The sequence below is a fragment of the Kogia breviceps genome, chromosome 12 (genome assembly GCF_026419965.1).
Source record: "Kogia breviceps isolate mKogBre1 chromosome 12, mKogBre1 haplotype 1, whole genome shotgun sequence".
NCBI lineage: Eukaryota > Metazoa > Chordata > Mammalia > Artiodactyla > Physeteridae > Kogia > Kogia breviceps.
The window spans coordinates 58594167-58610889 of record NC_081321.1 but is presented as its reverse complement, the minus strand read 5'-3'; the positions used below and the strand labels follow the sequence as shown (position 1 = coordinate 58610889).

The 16723-nt window shown below is 39.1% G+C and overlaps 1 protein-coding gene across 3 annotated transcripts in view; it reads right to left on the bottom strand.

The window, feature by feature from the left end:
- Positions 1 to 16723, bottom strand: part of LGR5 (leucine rich repeat containing G protein-coupled receptor 5) — a 121710-nt gene that overhangs the window by 35704 nt on the left and 69283 nt on the right. For all 3 annotated transcript variants that reach the window (XM_059082403.2, XM_067008309.1, XM_067008310.1), the window contains exons 3-4: positions 12825 to 12896; positions 4726 to 4797 (exon numbers count right to left, since the gene is read on the bottom strand). In XM_059082403.2, coding sequence (XP_058938386.1) covers positions 4726 to 4797; positions 12825 to 12896 — 144 coding nt within the window. The remainder of the gene's footprint in view (positions 1 to 4725; positions 4798 to 12824; positions 12897 to 16723) is intronic.

Sequence of the window (16723 nt, the reverse complement as noted above, 5' to 3'; positions counted from 1 at the left end):
TTCTTCTGCTCCTTGTCTTCTGTTAACTTCCTTCCCATTCTTTATCCTGGGTCTGAAACCCAATAGGCTCCTGGACATTAATAGTGGAGAACTGCTGCTGGTTCCAGGCTTGCCTTACTTTCTGCTCGGCACTGAGAGCCCTGCCTCTTCCTCCTCGCCTCTTCCTCCTCGCCTCCTCCTCCTGCTTATTCTCTTTCGGGATTATTAGTAGCAAAACCCTATTATGAAGAGTTGAGGTGAAGTTACTGACATTTCACAGGGTCCAAGGAGGGGGCTATCTGTAGCCCTTAAGCTGATGTCACAATAAGATGCTCAGGCAGATCTTGTTCCAGGCAGGAGTTATATATTCTTCTCGGCCTTTAAAATAATGTCTTGTACTCTAAAGAAGATTATTAGCTAATTGGAGAATAGAGCGAATGCTAAAGACATGTCTATTTCTCCCTTCATTTTCTATTCACCAACTCATTATTTTTGTGATTGTGCATTTTCCACAATTAGTTTCGCTAGTGCAGACTTGGCATGAAAATCAACATGTTTTAAGTAATATCCTGGTTAACTGGACAAACATGAATGTGTCATTCTCTTTGATCACCTTGAACTTCCACTAATGACAGTGAGGTGCTTGAATATCACTAATGACAATCAACAAGTGAAGCAACGATTTTTTTTCATAGATCGATTTCTTACCTATTAATACAAAGGTGTGAGGTTATGGGAGGGTTAAGTTTTGAGTTTCCATCAAATCACTGTAATCTGATCCTAGTCCTCAAATGACTATAATGCCAAAAGTTTTTTGGTGAAATCCAATTCATTGTGAATTCTGATTACATTTCCTATTCCTTTCCAAAAAACAGAAAGGAAATTAAGTTATATTTGATTACATTACAAAAGGCCAACTGGTGTCTGGGCTGTCATTGCCTTGTCAGAAACCTAACATACATATTGTACAGGGGCAGGCTCTGGGCTACTGGGCTCTGGCAGATGGACAAGCCCTCTTATTCTTTTTTTTTTTTTTTTTTTTTTTTTTGCGGTATGCGGGCCTCTCACTGTTGTGGCCTCTCCCCTTGCGGAGCACAGGCTCCGGACGCGCAGGCTCAGCGGCCATGGCTCACGGACCCAGCCGCTCCGCGGCATGTGGGATCTTCCCGGACCAGGGCACGAACCCGTGTCTCCTGCATCGGCAGGCGGATTCTCAACCACTGCACCACCAGGGAAGCCCAGCCCTCTTATTCTTTAGCTGAGCAGTTAAGCATCAGCAGAGAGTTCAAAGGACACAAATGTACCTACGTGTTTTCATTGTGAACAAAGCAAAATATTTGTTGTTTACATGAAATCAATGACAATTACACCCCTTGAAATATAAGTACCATTTGTTTCTTACTCAGAGCAAGGTTACCAATTTCAATATACATCAATTTTCTTAAAGTTTATTCAATGAAGCCAAGTCTGTATGGGTGGGGCAAAGTATACCCATGATCTATTTCAGTAGTTCTCAACCATTTTTGGTTTGTAGACTGCTTTGTTCGTGTCATAGACACTAAAAATTTTAATTCTCAAATGCACCATGTATATAAATCCCCTGAGGATTTTGTTAAAATGAAGCTTTTGATCAAGCTAGACAGAGATGGGGCCCAAGATTCTGCATGTCTCGGGAGGTGCTGATATTGCCGGTCCATGGACACATTCGAAGAGCAGGATAATACAGCATGTGGCCTCCTAACTTTATCTGCCCCAGATTGTCAGTAGAACTAATAGGTAGATGTGAGCTATTTCAATGAAGCACAAACAAGGCAACTTTTTGAATAAAAGCCCCATTACTTTTATTTCATATTAGTTTATACTGGAATGCAAAATATGGACTTTGTTATTATTTCAAGTTTGAAAAGAGTTCAGGAGGATATTTGCAAATGACCTTAGGACACTCATTTTCCCAATCTTCATTTAAGAAGCACTTATCTATATCAGTAAACCAGTTAGAAAACACTGATGTTTGGGTCTCCTACTCAGAGGTTCTGATTTTCATTGGTCTGGGGTGCAGCCTAGGCTTCCGGATTCTCCAGATGATTCTTCTTTGCAGACGGAATTGAGAAGCCCCCTTTAGAAGTTGCAAAGCCAGGCATGCATATGGGTGATGCACTCCCAGCCCCTGGGGAATGCAGAGTGCTTTCTTAGAGAGTGAATGGATAATAGAAGGAAAAGAATAGAGTGGAGAAAAATGGAGTGAATTCAAGAAAGAGAAAAGAGGAACCATTAGAAAAAGGGCTAAGTGGAGGTGTAAGGGTTGACTGTAGTCCAAGGAGAGCTGGATAGGTAGCTGAACGGAAGCCTCCCAGGTGTCATGGATGAGACAGGTTTCACCATTTTTGTTATTTGTATTGATATGAAAGTAGCATGGAGGCTGAAGTACGCATGCAGAATGAATGGACAATGGATAAGGAATGCACGTTTGCAATGACCATTAGACTCAAAACTGTTTTTCTTTTTGGAACTGCTTGAAGGAAGTGGGAGAAATACTATTAAACACCTTGCATCTGGGACAACAGTAAAACTTTAAAAGGGCTCACAGTAGCCCAAACGTCCAAAGTGGGTAGGGGACTCCTTTGGTTGGTACAATACAGTTTCTGTGTGGTTGGTGGTTAAGTATATGTTTTTTTGAGTCATATCTTAATGCTTGTATCAAAGTCGCACAAAAAATGTAAGTGAGACAAAGTGTCATAGCTGCACACACTGCCAACATTTAGCACCTCACATGGTCTGCCATGCTCTGGGCAAAGGGACCCCGGACAAACATTACATAACTGGCCGATACAATCCAGTGTGCACTGGGGGCTGAAGATCTATCTCGATGCCTCAGTTTGGATGCGATAAGCATCCTGCTAGAAAGTTAACCCTTGGCTTTTTCACAGGGAACACATATTTATAAGGTTTCAAAAGTCATTGTTTTTGTGAACCAGACACCAAATGCAAGAGACACCTGGTGAACAGTAAATATCTAGACGGTAAGAAACTAAATCTGAACACCTTGATCAGAGAGGCACCACCCAGTTCGAGTGAACAAAAGATTCATGGTTTTCACTTTCTCAAAGGGTTCACTTCTGTGGGTGTTCTGTTTGTGATCTTCTTTCAGCTGATAGTGGCTTTTGGTTACACACTCTTATCCTTCTATCTTCCGCCTGCCTCACAGCTGTTTAAAGATCCTATTGGCCACTGCTATTATCTCGTTTTTCAATTCGGCCATTAGACCCCGTGCCCTGCCACAGACAACCCAACTCCAGAGTGTTTTGCTGCTCGGCTGGTTCTTTCCTTCAGGAAAAGGCTTGTGCCACAAAGGGGGAGTGATACTGTGATGTCATTACAGAGCTCCTGAAAATGCAGCAGACCCATCCCCTGCCACAAAGGGGCTCTTGTGGGCTTGTTTATCTCTAGGCTGGTGAGAACCTAGGAAGTCACTTTGTTCGACTGGAATAAAAAGCTTAAAATGGTCTCAAGCACAGATTTACTTTCATTAAAAAGAAGAAAAAAGATCAAAGGAAGAAAGTAGCATCTCCAGATCTCATGTTCCTCCTTCTCTTGTATCACCTCAGTAAAAGACATTAAGCAAACTATGGGTAATTGTTAACCGATGTATTCTTTACAATGATGTTCAACTAGAGTCTGTAATATTTATTTGCCTTTTTAATGCATTTATCTCCCTCATCATTCTAGACCAGAAACCAGTATTTTGTTTGACAGATGAGGACCTCCAGTGTAAGTAAGATGAAAACATATATCACACATTTGGATATTGGAAATCATGCAACATTTCCAGTACACTTATACATTCTGATGAGATGCAGATACTGATCAAGAACTCATGGCATAGTGTTGCCAAATAATCACTGTGAACCACTGCTTACAACACAAGCTCCAAAACATCTAGCTGGTAAGAAAGTTCTTTGTGTGAGGAATAACTAATTTTTATTCATTCAGAGGTTTTAAATCAGAGGAGGGTGGAAACTCCTGATGGAAAAGTTGTGGATTCAGAGTAAGGAACACCAACACCACTGCTGTGTGTGTTTGTGTGTCTGTGTGTGGTGTGTGAATCTGAGGTATGTGTGTGTATATCTGTGGGACTGTTTGTGAATATGTTTGTACGTCTGTTCGTGGCGGTGAGGAAGCTCCTGGTTAGTAGACCTGCCCAGTATGACTTTAAGAGATACCATTAGATCTTAGCTTCCTGAATTGAGGACCCCTGGTGTGCATACAGAACTCAAAAAAATTAAGCCTTTATTTGACTTAGCAAAATTGCATTACAGGGCAGCTCAGATAATCTAAAAACAGAAGAAACTGAAGATGCCAAGAGGTCTAGATTTTGACTCTCATTTTTCTAGATAAAAGGAGAAAGTATTATTCCTGATTTGAATTCAGGAGCTAAAATACTGTATACAGGGGTATAGGACAAGATCCTGGATTTTTGTCCTGTGATACCAACATATACAAGAGGCTTTTCATTGCATGTTTTCTGATTAAGTCTCTGCCCTGAAACCTCAAACTCCAACACTGGTCTCTCTCATACATATTGTTTAATGAGGATGCAAAGAATTGTTGCTCTAATGGAAACTCTCACTGGCAACTTATTTAGGTATGGTGCCCACCCAAGGAACTTACTAAAATGGTCATTTGGACATTTCAATGCTCCTTCCCAAACTGATGCTGAGAACATGTTGCAATTTCAACTATACTTACAGTGATTGAAGGCTTCGCAAATTCTGTAGAGCTTCTGTGGGTACCTGTCTTAGGTGATTATTCTGCAGCATACTGTGCATTGAAACAAATGAAAAAACGACGTTAAAGACAGCAATAATTAACAATAACTGGCATAGCAGTGTCAGGCACTGTTCTAGGTGTCAGGGAAACAGCTGAACATCAGGCACAACCTTGGCCTGTGAGGAGTGACAGATAATTTAAAATTAACAAATGAGTATATAACTTGAGACAAGTGATAGGTACTATGAACAGAAAACAAAACATGGATTTGGGATAGATGGTAACAAGGGGTGAGAATTTTATTCTAAAGGTGGTCAGAGAAGATCTCTCTTAGGAGGTGATATTTGAGTAGAGACCAGAATGGTGTCATGGAACAAAACATGGGAATATCTGGAAAGTTACTGAGGAAGAGGGAAGAGCAAGTGCAAAGGCCCTGAGGCCGGAGCTTGCTTGACTTGTTAAAGGAGGAGCAAAGGGTCATTGTGACTGAGGAGGAGTAACTGAGAGCAAGAGATTGGGAGACAACCTAAGGACATCTCACAAAGGACTTGCAGGCTTTATTTTAAATGTGGTGATAAACTCTTGTTGAAGGGTTTAAGTGGGGGGGAATGATGTGATTATTTATGTTTTAAAAGGATCACTGTGATGACAATTAGATTAGACAAAATGGAAATAAGGATACGGGTGGATATTAAAGATCTTCTCCCTTCTTGTGCATGATTATATTTTGATATAAATTAATGCTTCTTGTGAACAATTGCACTTTTGCTCACCTAGGTTCAACAGTTCTGATCAGAACATAGGGACTACAGAATGGAGACACCTGGCAATGGTGAAATAAAATATATCATTGCTATTGGGAAATAGTATGGAAAAATTCCCACTAGATTTCTTATATTTTGCTTCCTCATTCATAAATGTTTATAGTGCAATAATTTCGCAGGCACTCCCCCCAACCCCCAGCCAGTATTTCATGGTCTATGTAAGCCAGAGGAAGGAAACGATATTAGAAAAGCATTTTTAAAAGACATTTTAAAGAAATATTTCTACTTATTAGGTCACAAATTTATACTTGGATTTTCAGAAACAATTTGCCTGGTTCTCTCATCTCCACAATTGAAGTCTCTTTTCATTAGATGACTACCTAGGATTCAATGCCAGGTATGTCTGACTCCAAAGCTTGATGTACTTTCCACTGCCCCTTGCAGCATTCTCTTGAGGAATAATCGTACAAATTCTCAGGTTGTACGCCTTTCACAGTATGATTAAGAGCATGGGTTCTCGGATCTGACTACCTCTTCCCTGCCAGTAGCCCCGTGGCCTCAGGGAAATCATTCAATCTCTCCACGTCTCAGTGATCAGTAATAATATCCACCCCCAGGGCTTATTGTGGTGATCTAATGAGAGAAAGTACATAGAACAATACCTACTGCCTGGTAAGCATTCAATAAAGGTTGGCCCTTTCTGCATAAATTGATAAGTCCTCTTCTCAAAACTAATGATATAGTGACATTTTAATTAATGAGAAAATAAAATCGGCCAAAAAAACCCAAACTCTATGCCTGTGGTTCTCAAACTTTAGGGGTCATCAGAATTCATTGGAAGGCTTGTTAGAACACCCTTTGCTGGGTTCCACCCTCAAAGTTCCTGGTTCAGTAGATCTGGGTATGGGCCAGAGAATTTGCATTTTTAACAGACTCTCAGGTGATCTTGGTGCTGCTGGGCAAGGCACCACACACTGAGAACCACCCTATGCTCTGCTAAGTATTTCCTTTTTTTTTTTTTTTTTTTTCCCCGGTACGCGGGCCTCTCACTGCTGTGGCCTCTCCCATTGCGGAGCACAGGCTCTGGACGCGCAGGCTCAGCGGCCACGGCTCATGGGCCCAGCCGCTCCGCGGCATGTGGGATCTTCCCGGACCGGGGCACGAACCCGTGTCCCCTGCATCGGCAGGCGGACTCTCAACCACTGCGCCACCAGGGAAACCCGCTGCTAAGTATTTCTAAGAATATTTACACCTGAACTTGAGGCTACATTGAGATTGGAGATAAGGTCTAAGTTTTGAGTCTTGGCAAGCAAACCATTTACTCTTCTTGACCGTTGGTCTTTTATCTATGTGATGGGAATAGAATAATATCATCTGATTGATAAGTTGTTTGCGGATTACAATATGAAGGCATTTATTATACTTTCATATATGCAAATATGAGCTCATATCAAATAGGACGTGAAAAATATTTGGAGATCATAAAATTTATGCTCTTCTCACCATGGCTGAGATTCTGTTTTCTAAGGATCATAATTCTGTCACTTGTAATCCAACAGCTTTAAACAAGTAATTTCATTATTTTAAACTTGGATTCAATTAACATTTCATAAATCAAAAGTCTCAAAATATATTGGTTCCTTATGAACAAAGTCAAGGTTTAGAGAGACTTCACACTTCAATTACCGGTTAGGTAATTGGGAAAATTGTAGCTTGAATGCCATATTTTGCATAATTTACCTAAATATTAAAAGTTTACATTTATATGTTATTTTATACCTTTCCAAGCAGTTTTAATATATGATATAATTTTAACTTGACAGAAATGTTTTCAAAGTCACTAATTGTGTGATAAATTTAAATGATAAGGTACAGATAATAGACTTAATTGATGTGTAAACTTTGTAGGTAATATATTACTGGCTCAAAGTGTGTACCGAATTGTCCTCCTATGCTTTGCTAACCAGACAGTGAAACTCTTATAACGTGGTCTTTCTAGAATATTGGAAAACTGGAGTAGAGGATAAGAGATATTTAAATGGCTTTTCTTCATTGAATAGTTGCAAAGTTTCTCTGTAGTTCTATATATCTACCTTCAGAAAATGGAACTTAAACAAGCTTTACTAATGATACCTTTTAAAGCTACCCCTGAGCTACCTCCCAGCAATTTAATTTTCAACCACTTCTACCAGTTAAATACCAAAAATATAATTAAAGAAAATCACTTAAGTCCTGATCTCTCCTTAAATAAAGAACTTTTGTTTAATTACTTTCAAATGACAAAACAAGAGCAAATTATCTCCATTATAACCTTATAGGTCTTCAGTGAGTTAATTAGAAAATTCTGTTTTTGTTTAAGATATTCCAGTGGGAAACAAAACAATTAAAGGATTTATAGCACTATGGAGTGCAATTAAAACAGAGCATTCACAACATGGTTGCAGATTTCTTTTATAAATAATCCTTTATTCAATGCAGCAAATAAAAGCAGAATGTACCACGAACTGAATATGGGTTTAGGCACTTACAACTTCATTGTTATCTTTCACATATGGGTGAGAAAAGAAAATGAAACACTATCTCTAGAGGCAAAGGATGACTTCATATTTTCTTAATTTCTTTCCCTGAGGAGCTTTAAAACTGTAAAATATTCACAATTACATACAGTGTCCCTAGGCTACTTTAACAATAAATTTTTTGGTTATCTTTTTTTTTTTTTGGCCAACAGGATTAAGTAAGGTCAAGTACAGGTACAGTAAAGCAGGTGAGAGGAAATTATATGTTGAAAGAGGACTCTGTAACAATGGCTTGATCCTTAGGTATTTCCTCTGCCTACTTGTCCTATGTTTAGATATCAAGTAGCTATCCAGGCTCTTTTCTGGGAAGGAGAGAATTTTAGTTGTGACTTTACTATAGTTAGTTTTTATCCATCATCTCCATGTGGCTTTGGTTCTGGTGGCAAGAGGATAAGCCATTCCTCGACTGAATGGCCTACACAAGAAAATGAACCTTTGTTGAGGATAGCCTGGTTCAGAATTCCATGAGACTGGGTATTTTGCAATACTAAGCCAGTAACTAATTTTTATGAAGGCCAATATTTACAGGGATAATCATCTTACATTTTAGTGATCTTCCAGAGCTCACAGTAACAAGATTTCTGATATAAAACAGTCCTCACCAAGGAGGGCTGTTGCTATCTTCATTTCCCATCTTCTAGGACTGGATTACTCTTATCTTTCTCTTCTTTTCCAGATCCTTTCTTACCCTCCTTATATGATCAGGGCCCCAGATGAATATTACTTGTATATTATCTTTCTCACCAGTTATTTCTTTCTTCCAATGACTTTTGGACTTTATAAAACATTTGAGTCACTTTCCACAATGGTAGGACCAGGCCTCTCTTGTTCAGCATTTTACCTCTAGCACTGTGGTTCTCAACCCTATTGGACCCAACTCTCCCTTTAATACCAAATATTTTGTAATGCTTCATCCATTATATTAGGATAAAATTCATAAGAATATAGCCATTTACACACATCATTTTAAAGAAAAAAAATCAACATAATGTACTGCCCTAACTGTATGATAAAGGAGAAATAAAAGTAATTTATAATAAAGGGATATATGTATTATATATGTGATGCTCAGATATGACTATCCTAGGAGGTATTTCTATAAAAGAGTCAAATGTTTGCCTCCACTTTTAGTGGTATGCGGGCCTCTCACTGTTGTGGCCTCTCCCTTTGTGAAGCACAGGCTCCGGACACGCAGGCTCAGCGGCCATGGCTCACGGGCCCAGCCGCTCCGCGGCATGTGGGTTCTTCCCAGACCAGGGCACAAACCCGTGTCCCCTGCATCCGCAGGCGGACTCTCAACCACTGCACCACCAGGGAAGCCCCTGCCTCCACTTTTAATCAATAAGGTTGAGTATGTGAAAAGTAACATGATCAGAAGTTATTCTGTACAATAACAGGGAAATGAGAGTAGAGGTCTAAATGGATACTAGAATAAGATCTACAGTTAAGACATATAACAGATTATACTTATTTTATGTAGTGTTTTATGGGAAAGAAGGAAATAACTTTTATTAAAACAAAGATAACATACCAAGACATATTATAGATGTTGCAGTGGAGAAAATAAGAAAGTGTTACATCTTCACAAATGAGTGTTCCTTATAGATAAGAGTGATATCAAAATAATTCTCTCTCTTTTACGAGATAGGACTGAAATACCACAGAGAACATCCATCCTATCTCAAAGTTCCATCTCATGCTGAGGTGAGCATCTGTTCTCCAGTACTTCAAGAGGCCCTTGGGAGCACATCCCGGCATAGGTAAGAGGGAATTGAGGCTAAACTGGGAAAAGAAATAGTCATGAAACCACCTGCATAGAAGTTGGGTGGTAGAACCTGCCGGATAGTGGAAGAGTAATATTAAAAATGCAACAGGCTACCCCCAAATAAATAAATCATTATATAGTCATCTCAGCACAGATTTTGTATGATTGTGCTTCCACCATTTTAAAAGGCCATATACGAAATATTTATAAAGCAGACTTTGTTAATGAGATTCAATGAGAGCCCTGTGTTTCATGTTTCTCTGCTAATTTAATGATAGTTATTTTTAAGAAGACGTTTTACAACTTCACAGTTACATAGCTTTAATTTGTTTCGTGGTTTCTGAGGTAATTCTTCTACTGCACTAATATCATTTTCAAATAAATATGTGGGTAGAAATCACAGAATGTACAATCTGTGTTAACTAGTCAATGATTTTGAGAGACTATATTTATACCATTTAATTTTTCCTGTACAGATTATTAGGCTTATGCAGAACTTCATGTAAAACCTTTCAGTATGATTACGCATGAAAGTATTATTGATTGAAGTTTGGTGTAGAGGGACAGTCAGAAGTCAAAAGGGATGCAGGGGGGGCTTCCCTGGTGGCGCAGTGGTTGAGAATCCGCCTGACGATGCAGGGGACGCGGGTTCGTGCCCCGGTCCGGGAAGATCCCACATGCCGCGGAGCAGCTGGGCCCGTGAGCCATGGCCGCTGAGCCTGCGCGTCCGGAGCCTGTGCTCCGCAACGGGAGAGGCCACAACAGTGAGAGGCCCGCGTACCACAAAAAAAAAAAAAAAAAAAAAGGGATGCAGGGGGATTCTTTATGCTGGGCTGAGCAGCTCATCAGCTCATCACAGGACAAGTTACTACATGCCAATCACCTGGAAAACCAAAGATGCCTCCACAAATTTCCAGAACATTCTGTGGCAGGCATGATGACCATCGTTGAGAAGCATTGCTCTAACACTAAATACTTTCCAAATATTTGGCAATTGGATTTGCTCATTGAATACTAGTATTTAAGTTAGCAAAATAAAGAGAAGAGTGAATACTATTGCTGGCAGGGGTCTTGCTCCTTTTGAATCCCCCTCACATGGATAATGATCCAGCTGAAATGCAAAGTCTGAAAGTGTCATTTTCTTGCTTACATCTTTTTCTTGGCTTCTCATCATGCTTAGGACAGAATAATGTCTATGCTTTTTTGACATGACATACAGGATCCCGGTGACCAGGACCTTTTCTCTCTCTCCAGGCTCTTCTCCAGATACTCTCCACCTTCTCCTGAATGCTCAAGTACCAGCTGCGTAGGGCTGTCTGTTCATCCCAGGTTCCTCCTGCCTCTGTGTCTCTATGTATAGTGTCCCCTCAGTTGGCTGCTTTATGTGGATGGTTGGTTCAAGGTTTGGCTTCTAGGTCAACTCTTTGGAGAAACATCTCTCCTAGGAAGTCGAATTTGAACCATCAGACTGGACAGAGTCCTTCCCAACCTCTGTAGTTCCACAGAATCAGAGTGATCTGTTCATCTGTCTTGGTCACATTATCTTGATCCCACAATCTACCACTAGATTATAAACTCTTCAAGGGCATGGCCATACTTATTGATCTTTGCCTTTCCAGCAATAATTTGTTCAATGCCACTTTGAGTGGTGTGTGTGTATACATGCACACACACACACAGAGTCTAGTTCAGTATATCCAATATACATTTTGTCAATGAATTAAAATAATTCATTCCAATATAATTTATTTAACAAGTTTCCAAAATACTTAGTGGTACCTATCTCGACACAGGAAAAACATCTTAGATGTCTCATCTAAACTTGATTTACGTGATGCATTTTGAATGGTTCCAAATATTTTGCTGGATTCGTGGAAATATAGGCACATTAGAATTGGTGCTACAGCCTAGAATTTCACCACATGATGGATTAACATTAGGATTTGGAAGTATGACAACTTAAAGATATTGCTACCTAATAGTAAAAATAACTCAAGGGTAGGGAGATCAAACCCAATCACCTAAGTAGACCAAGACCAAATAACAGTTCTGCTTTTGAATTTACCTTTTAACAAAATATTAAATTTAAATAAAACTGCTTTTTAAAATAGCCTATGTATCCATCCCTAAGGTCCATGAAATGCAATTTCTATTAAGCAGAAATACATCAAATGCCTTTTTAGAGTTTATAACTTTTATCTCAAAGGAGATAAAATCAGGTGGTTTTCCCTGAGATAAAACTTCCCTGGTATGAATTTCAACTTGTGTTATCTAGTTTCTCTACCAAGGTCCCTTTCTTTTCTACAAAGAATAAAATGAAAGAAAATTAAACAATAGGTACTAGAAAAAGGAGGTATCAGTAATAATGAGTTTTCTGATAGAAAATTAGGAAGTTGGACATTAAATAGGAAGAAAGCCCATTTTTTACAAGTCTCAATGAATTAACATTTCTCAATTAAACAACTACTCATTGTATCTACTATGCACTAGGCTTTTCTACATCTATTCACAAGTGGAACATAAACTTGTTTTTTTTTTTTTTTTTTACCTGATCCTTATTCAGTGCATAACAAGGAAACACATTCTGCAAATGGTTTGAGGCTGTGGTCTCATTATGTCAGCATAATAGTGATTTATTCACTTGAATCAAAATGACTCAAAAAACTCCCCCCAACTTTATAGCACAAAAGGAAAGGGAAATACGCTTTCACAAGTTTGAGTTGATAAGTTGGTTATTTAGGGGCAAACAAAGTTTCGACATTAAGGTTAGAAAAGGAGAGATGAAGTTTTTTCACACACAAATCCAGCCAGGTATCACATGTTTCTATGGTATCAAGGAAGGCAGACTGGAATTTAGATGAATTATCCCATGACTCTAAATAGTTTATTGTAGGAACTCAATCTTTACAAGTTAATTAGCATCCAGTTGACACTAAAATCAGAATTATAACAAACAATACCCGGTTTACTTACAGAACTTTAAGACTGTAAAGGCCAGCAAATGCTCCCTTGGGAATGTATGTCAAAGCGTTTCCGGCAAGACGTCTGCGGGTTTCAAGGGAGAGGAGAGAGAGTAAGCATAGCTCTCTTCATGTGGAATTCATTTAGTTGTTAAAAATGCAGTACAATTATGTGCAGACCACGAATGCCAAAAGCAACTCTAAAGAACCTTGTTTTGTTATATTTTGCAAAAAATTTCTTTAAATCTCTAATCAAAAAGCTGGCAAAAGAAGGGCCTAAGAAGAAATATAATAAATTACCTATTTTACAATAAATCACTTAATACCTTACACTACGTATATAAAACTCTCTATCCGTTCATCTGTTGATGGACATTTAGGTTGCTTTCATGTCTTGGCTATTGTATATAGTGCTGCAATGAACACTGGGGTGCATGTATCTTTTCGAATTAAGGTTTTCTCCGGATATATGCCAAGGAATAGAATTGCTCGATTATATGGTAGTTCTCTTTTTAGTTTTTTAAGGAAACTCCATACTGTTCAAAACAGAAACAGACTCACAGACATAGAAAACAAACTTATGGTTACCAAAGGGGAAAGGTGTGTGGGGGGGAGGGATAAATGAGTAATTTGGGATTAACACATACACACTACTATATATAAAATAGATAACCAGCACGGATCTACTATATAGCACAGGGAACTCTACTCAATATCCTGTAATAACCTATAGGGGAAAAGAATCTGAAAAAGAATGGATATACGTATATGTATAACTGAATCATTTTGCTGTACACCTGAAACTAACACAACATTGTAAATCAGCTATACTCCAATATTTAAAAAAATTTAAAAAAGAAAACTCTCCTTTAAAAATTATTTTTTATACAAAAAGTAGGCAAGGGAATAGAGAGGGAGCCATGGGCGGTGGTTGTGAGGGCGAAATGGGCTATTATTTACAGGTACGACGGTTGATGGTTGGGGAAACCCCTCTGCTGAGAGGGCATTTCAGCAGAGGACTGAGCCATGCAGGGACCTATGTGAAAGGATCAGTGGTACAAAAGGCCTGAGGAGGGAGTGTGCCTGGCGTGGTCCAGAAACTGCAAGAAGACCAGCATGGCTGGAGTGGAATGACCAGGGGGAGAGTGACAGCAGGTGAGGTTGGAGCAGTGTCCAGAGTCACTCCACACAGGGCTCTGGAGGCCACAGTAGGGACTTCGAGTAGGGGAGTGATGTGATCAGTTCCGTGTTATAAAAGGGTCCTTCTGACAGGACCCTTTTTTTAAAAAAAATAAATTTATTTATTTTTGGCTGCGTTGGGTCTTCATTGCTGTGCGTGGGCCTTCTTTAGTTGCGGTGAGCAGGGGATACTCTTCGTTGTGGTGCGTGGGCTTCTCATTGTGGTGGCTTCTCTTGTTGCGGAGCACGGGCTCTAGGCACGCGGGCTTCAGTAGCTGTGGCTCGCGGCCTCAGTAGTTGTGGCACACAAGCTTCATTGCTCCACAGCATGTGGGATCTTCCCGGACCAGGGCTCAAACCTGTGTCCCCTGAGTTGGCAGGTGGATTCTTAACCACTGTGCCACCAGGGAAGTCCCTGACAGGACCCTTTGAAAGGGGGAATAGACTTTGGGGGCAAAAGTGGAAGCACAGGAGGCGACTAGAGCAGTTCAAACAGGAGCTGCTGGTGTAACACAGCTGTGGTGGAGGAGGTAAGCGGTGGAATACGGTGGAGAAGAAAGAAAAATCCCACATGGCAAACCATTTGTGTCAAGGTGAAACGTAGGTAGCCAACATTTCATATTTATGGTTATATTCTATATAACCCACATGCATCTGATTAGTTATCCAAAGTACTATATGTAAACTGAAGGACATGGTTTGCATAGGACTGTGCTATAAAAGAGCTGTTCATTGAATTAAGACAGACTCAGACTTGGTTGACGATCACAGGTGGCTTAACTGGTCAGACTAAACTGACCAGGAACTGTTATTTCAGCCAAAATGTCTTTAACTATCCTATTCATAGTCATGACTTCAACAGTACATTTTTTGAGTTCTAGAAACTAGCCTGAAAATGGGGGCTTATGGACTCTTACTGCTGCTATGTGATCAAGTAGCTTGATGGTTTCTGACTCATTGACTTTGGAAATGAAAAGGAGAAAGTAAAAACGTTCTGTTTATTTATTTTATTAGTTTAAATTATTGTTAGGGTAAATACCTTTCTGTTACATTTCTTGAATCATAGCTCACTTCACAAGAATTGTTCTTCTTTTCTGGGCAAGGACTTTCAGAGCTGTAGACTATATTCAGAACTAATCTGTATAACCACTGACCTGTGTTATCAGGGGAATTTGTCTTAAAACAAAGGAATTTATGACGGGCTATTAGTTATTTGTTGTGCTGGTGGAAGATATATCTCATTGTCCAAAACCACAATTTGAGGAAATCATTGCACCCTTCCCCTCATTTCTTTACCACGTGGGATGGTTTTAGCAGTTAAAAAATTAAATACATATAAACTATAGGGAAAAAAAGACTTTTATATAAATGAGTACACAAATAGTGAGAACTGCACACAAATCTTTCCTGTGAAGATTTGAACTAACAAATCTCTGGGCAACTATGTTCCAACCCTTGAGACCCACATACCATTTGGCTGGAAGGTTTTTGTTTTTGTTTTTCTCTCTGTTTCTAAAATTATTTCACAGAAATGTCTCTTTCATCATCTTCATTTCTATAATAAGATACAACTTAATAGGAAAAACTTTTATATTTTTTATATCATATAAAATTTTTTTTATCCTTAAAGATACCTCTCCATATAGAAGACTCAAATTGTCCTATCATTGTTAGTTTTACTGACTTAACTGCCATAAAAAGTAAAAAAAAAAAAAAAAAAAAAATCAGTAAGTTACAGTAGACACATTCCTCTTCAGATAAATCAAATAAGCAGAGGTTTGGGTGTTGTAACAACCAACGAAAATATTTTTGAGAATGTATGTTTCTTTGAATCTCTACAGTAATTTGAATCTCTAAAGGAATCCAAGGTTATTTTTGTTTGTTTTTTTGTTTGTTTTTGGTAGCTTCGTTTTGTAAAATGGTGGGATGAGAGCAAAGCACTCAGGTGAGGGCCCTGATTTCTCCTCTCCGGACATTGGTCTGGAGGGAGAGAGGTGAGAGAACAAAATGGGATGAGCATTGAGAGTTGAAGAGGTACTTGACCCTGTTCTCTGATTGGGACCCTCGGGAAGATTACTGTGCAGACAACCACGGTCCAACATCGGTCCCCTTGGCTGAATAGTATTTCCAGAGGTAAGTGAAAGGGCCTGGTGAGTTTTAATAGGCTTTCCAGGTCATGTCTTCCAAGAACCCATTTGTCTTTTAACTCTTAGTTTTTGTGTTTTTTTTTTCCTTTCCCTTTTTGGCTTACTTTTTTCTCACTATTAACTTGCTGCAAGACTTCACACAAGTCATTTAACTTCTCTGGACCTTATTTCACTTATTATTATTATTTTTGGCCACACTGTGCAGCTTGCGGGATCTTAGTTCCCCAACCAGGGATTGAACCCGGGCCACCACAGTGAAGGTGCTGAGTCCTAACCACTGGACTGCCAGGGAATTCCCTTATTTCACTTATTTTTAAAAAATGATAGGGTTCTTCCACTAAAGTCTTTTTCTGCCCTACAGTTATTTTTGTTACACATGCATTTCCTCCTTACCTTCATTTTTTCTCCCGTATCCTCCCTCCACCCATATTTTTCTTGTTTATTAAGATTTCTTTATTACATGTCACCAACATTTAAAAATCACTTTCTCATACTTTATATCAGGAGGTAGATCAGAGGTTATTATGCCCATATTTTGAAGATACACACACCAAAGTTCAGAAAAGCTTTATGTAAAATGAAAAAC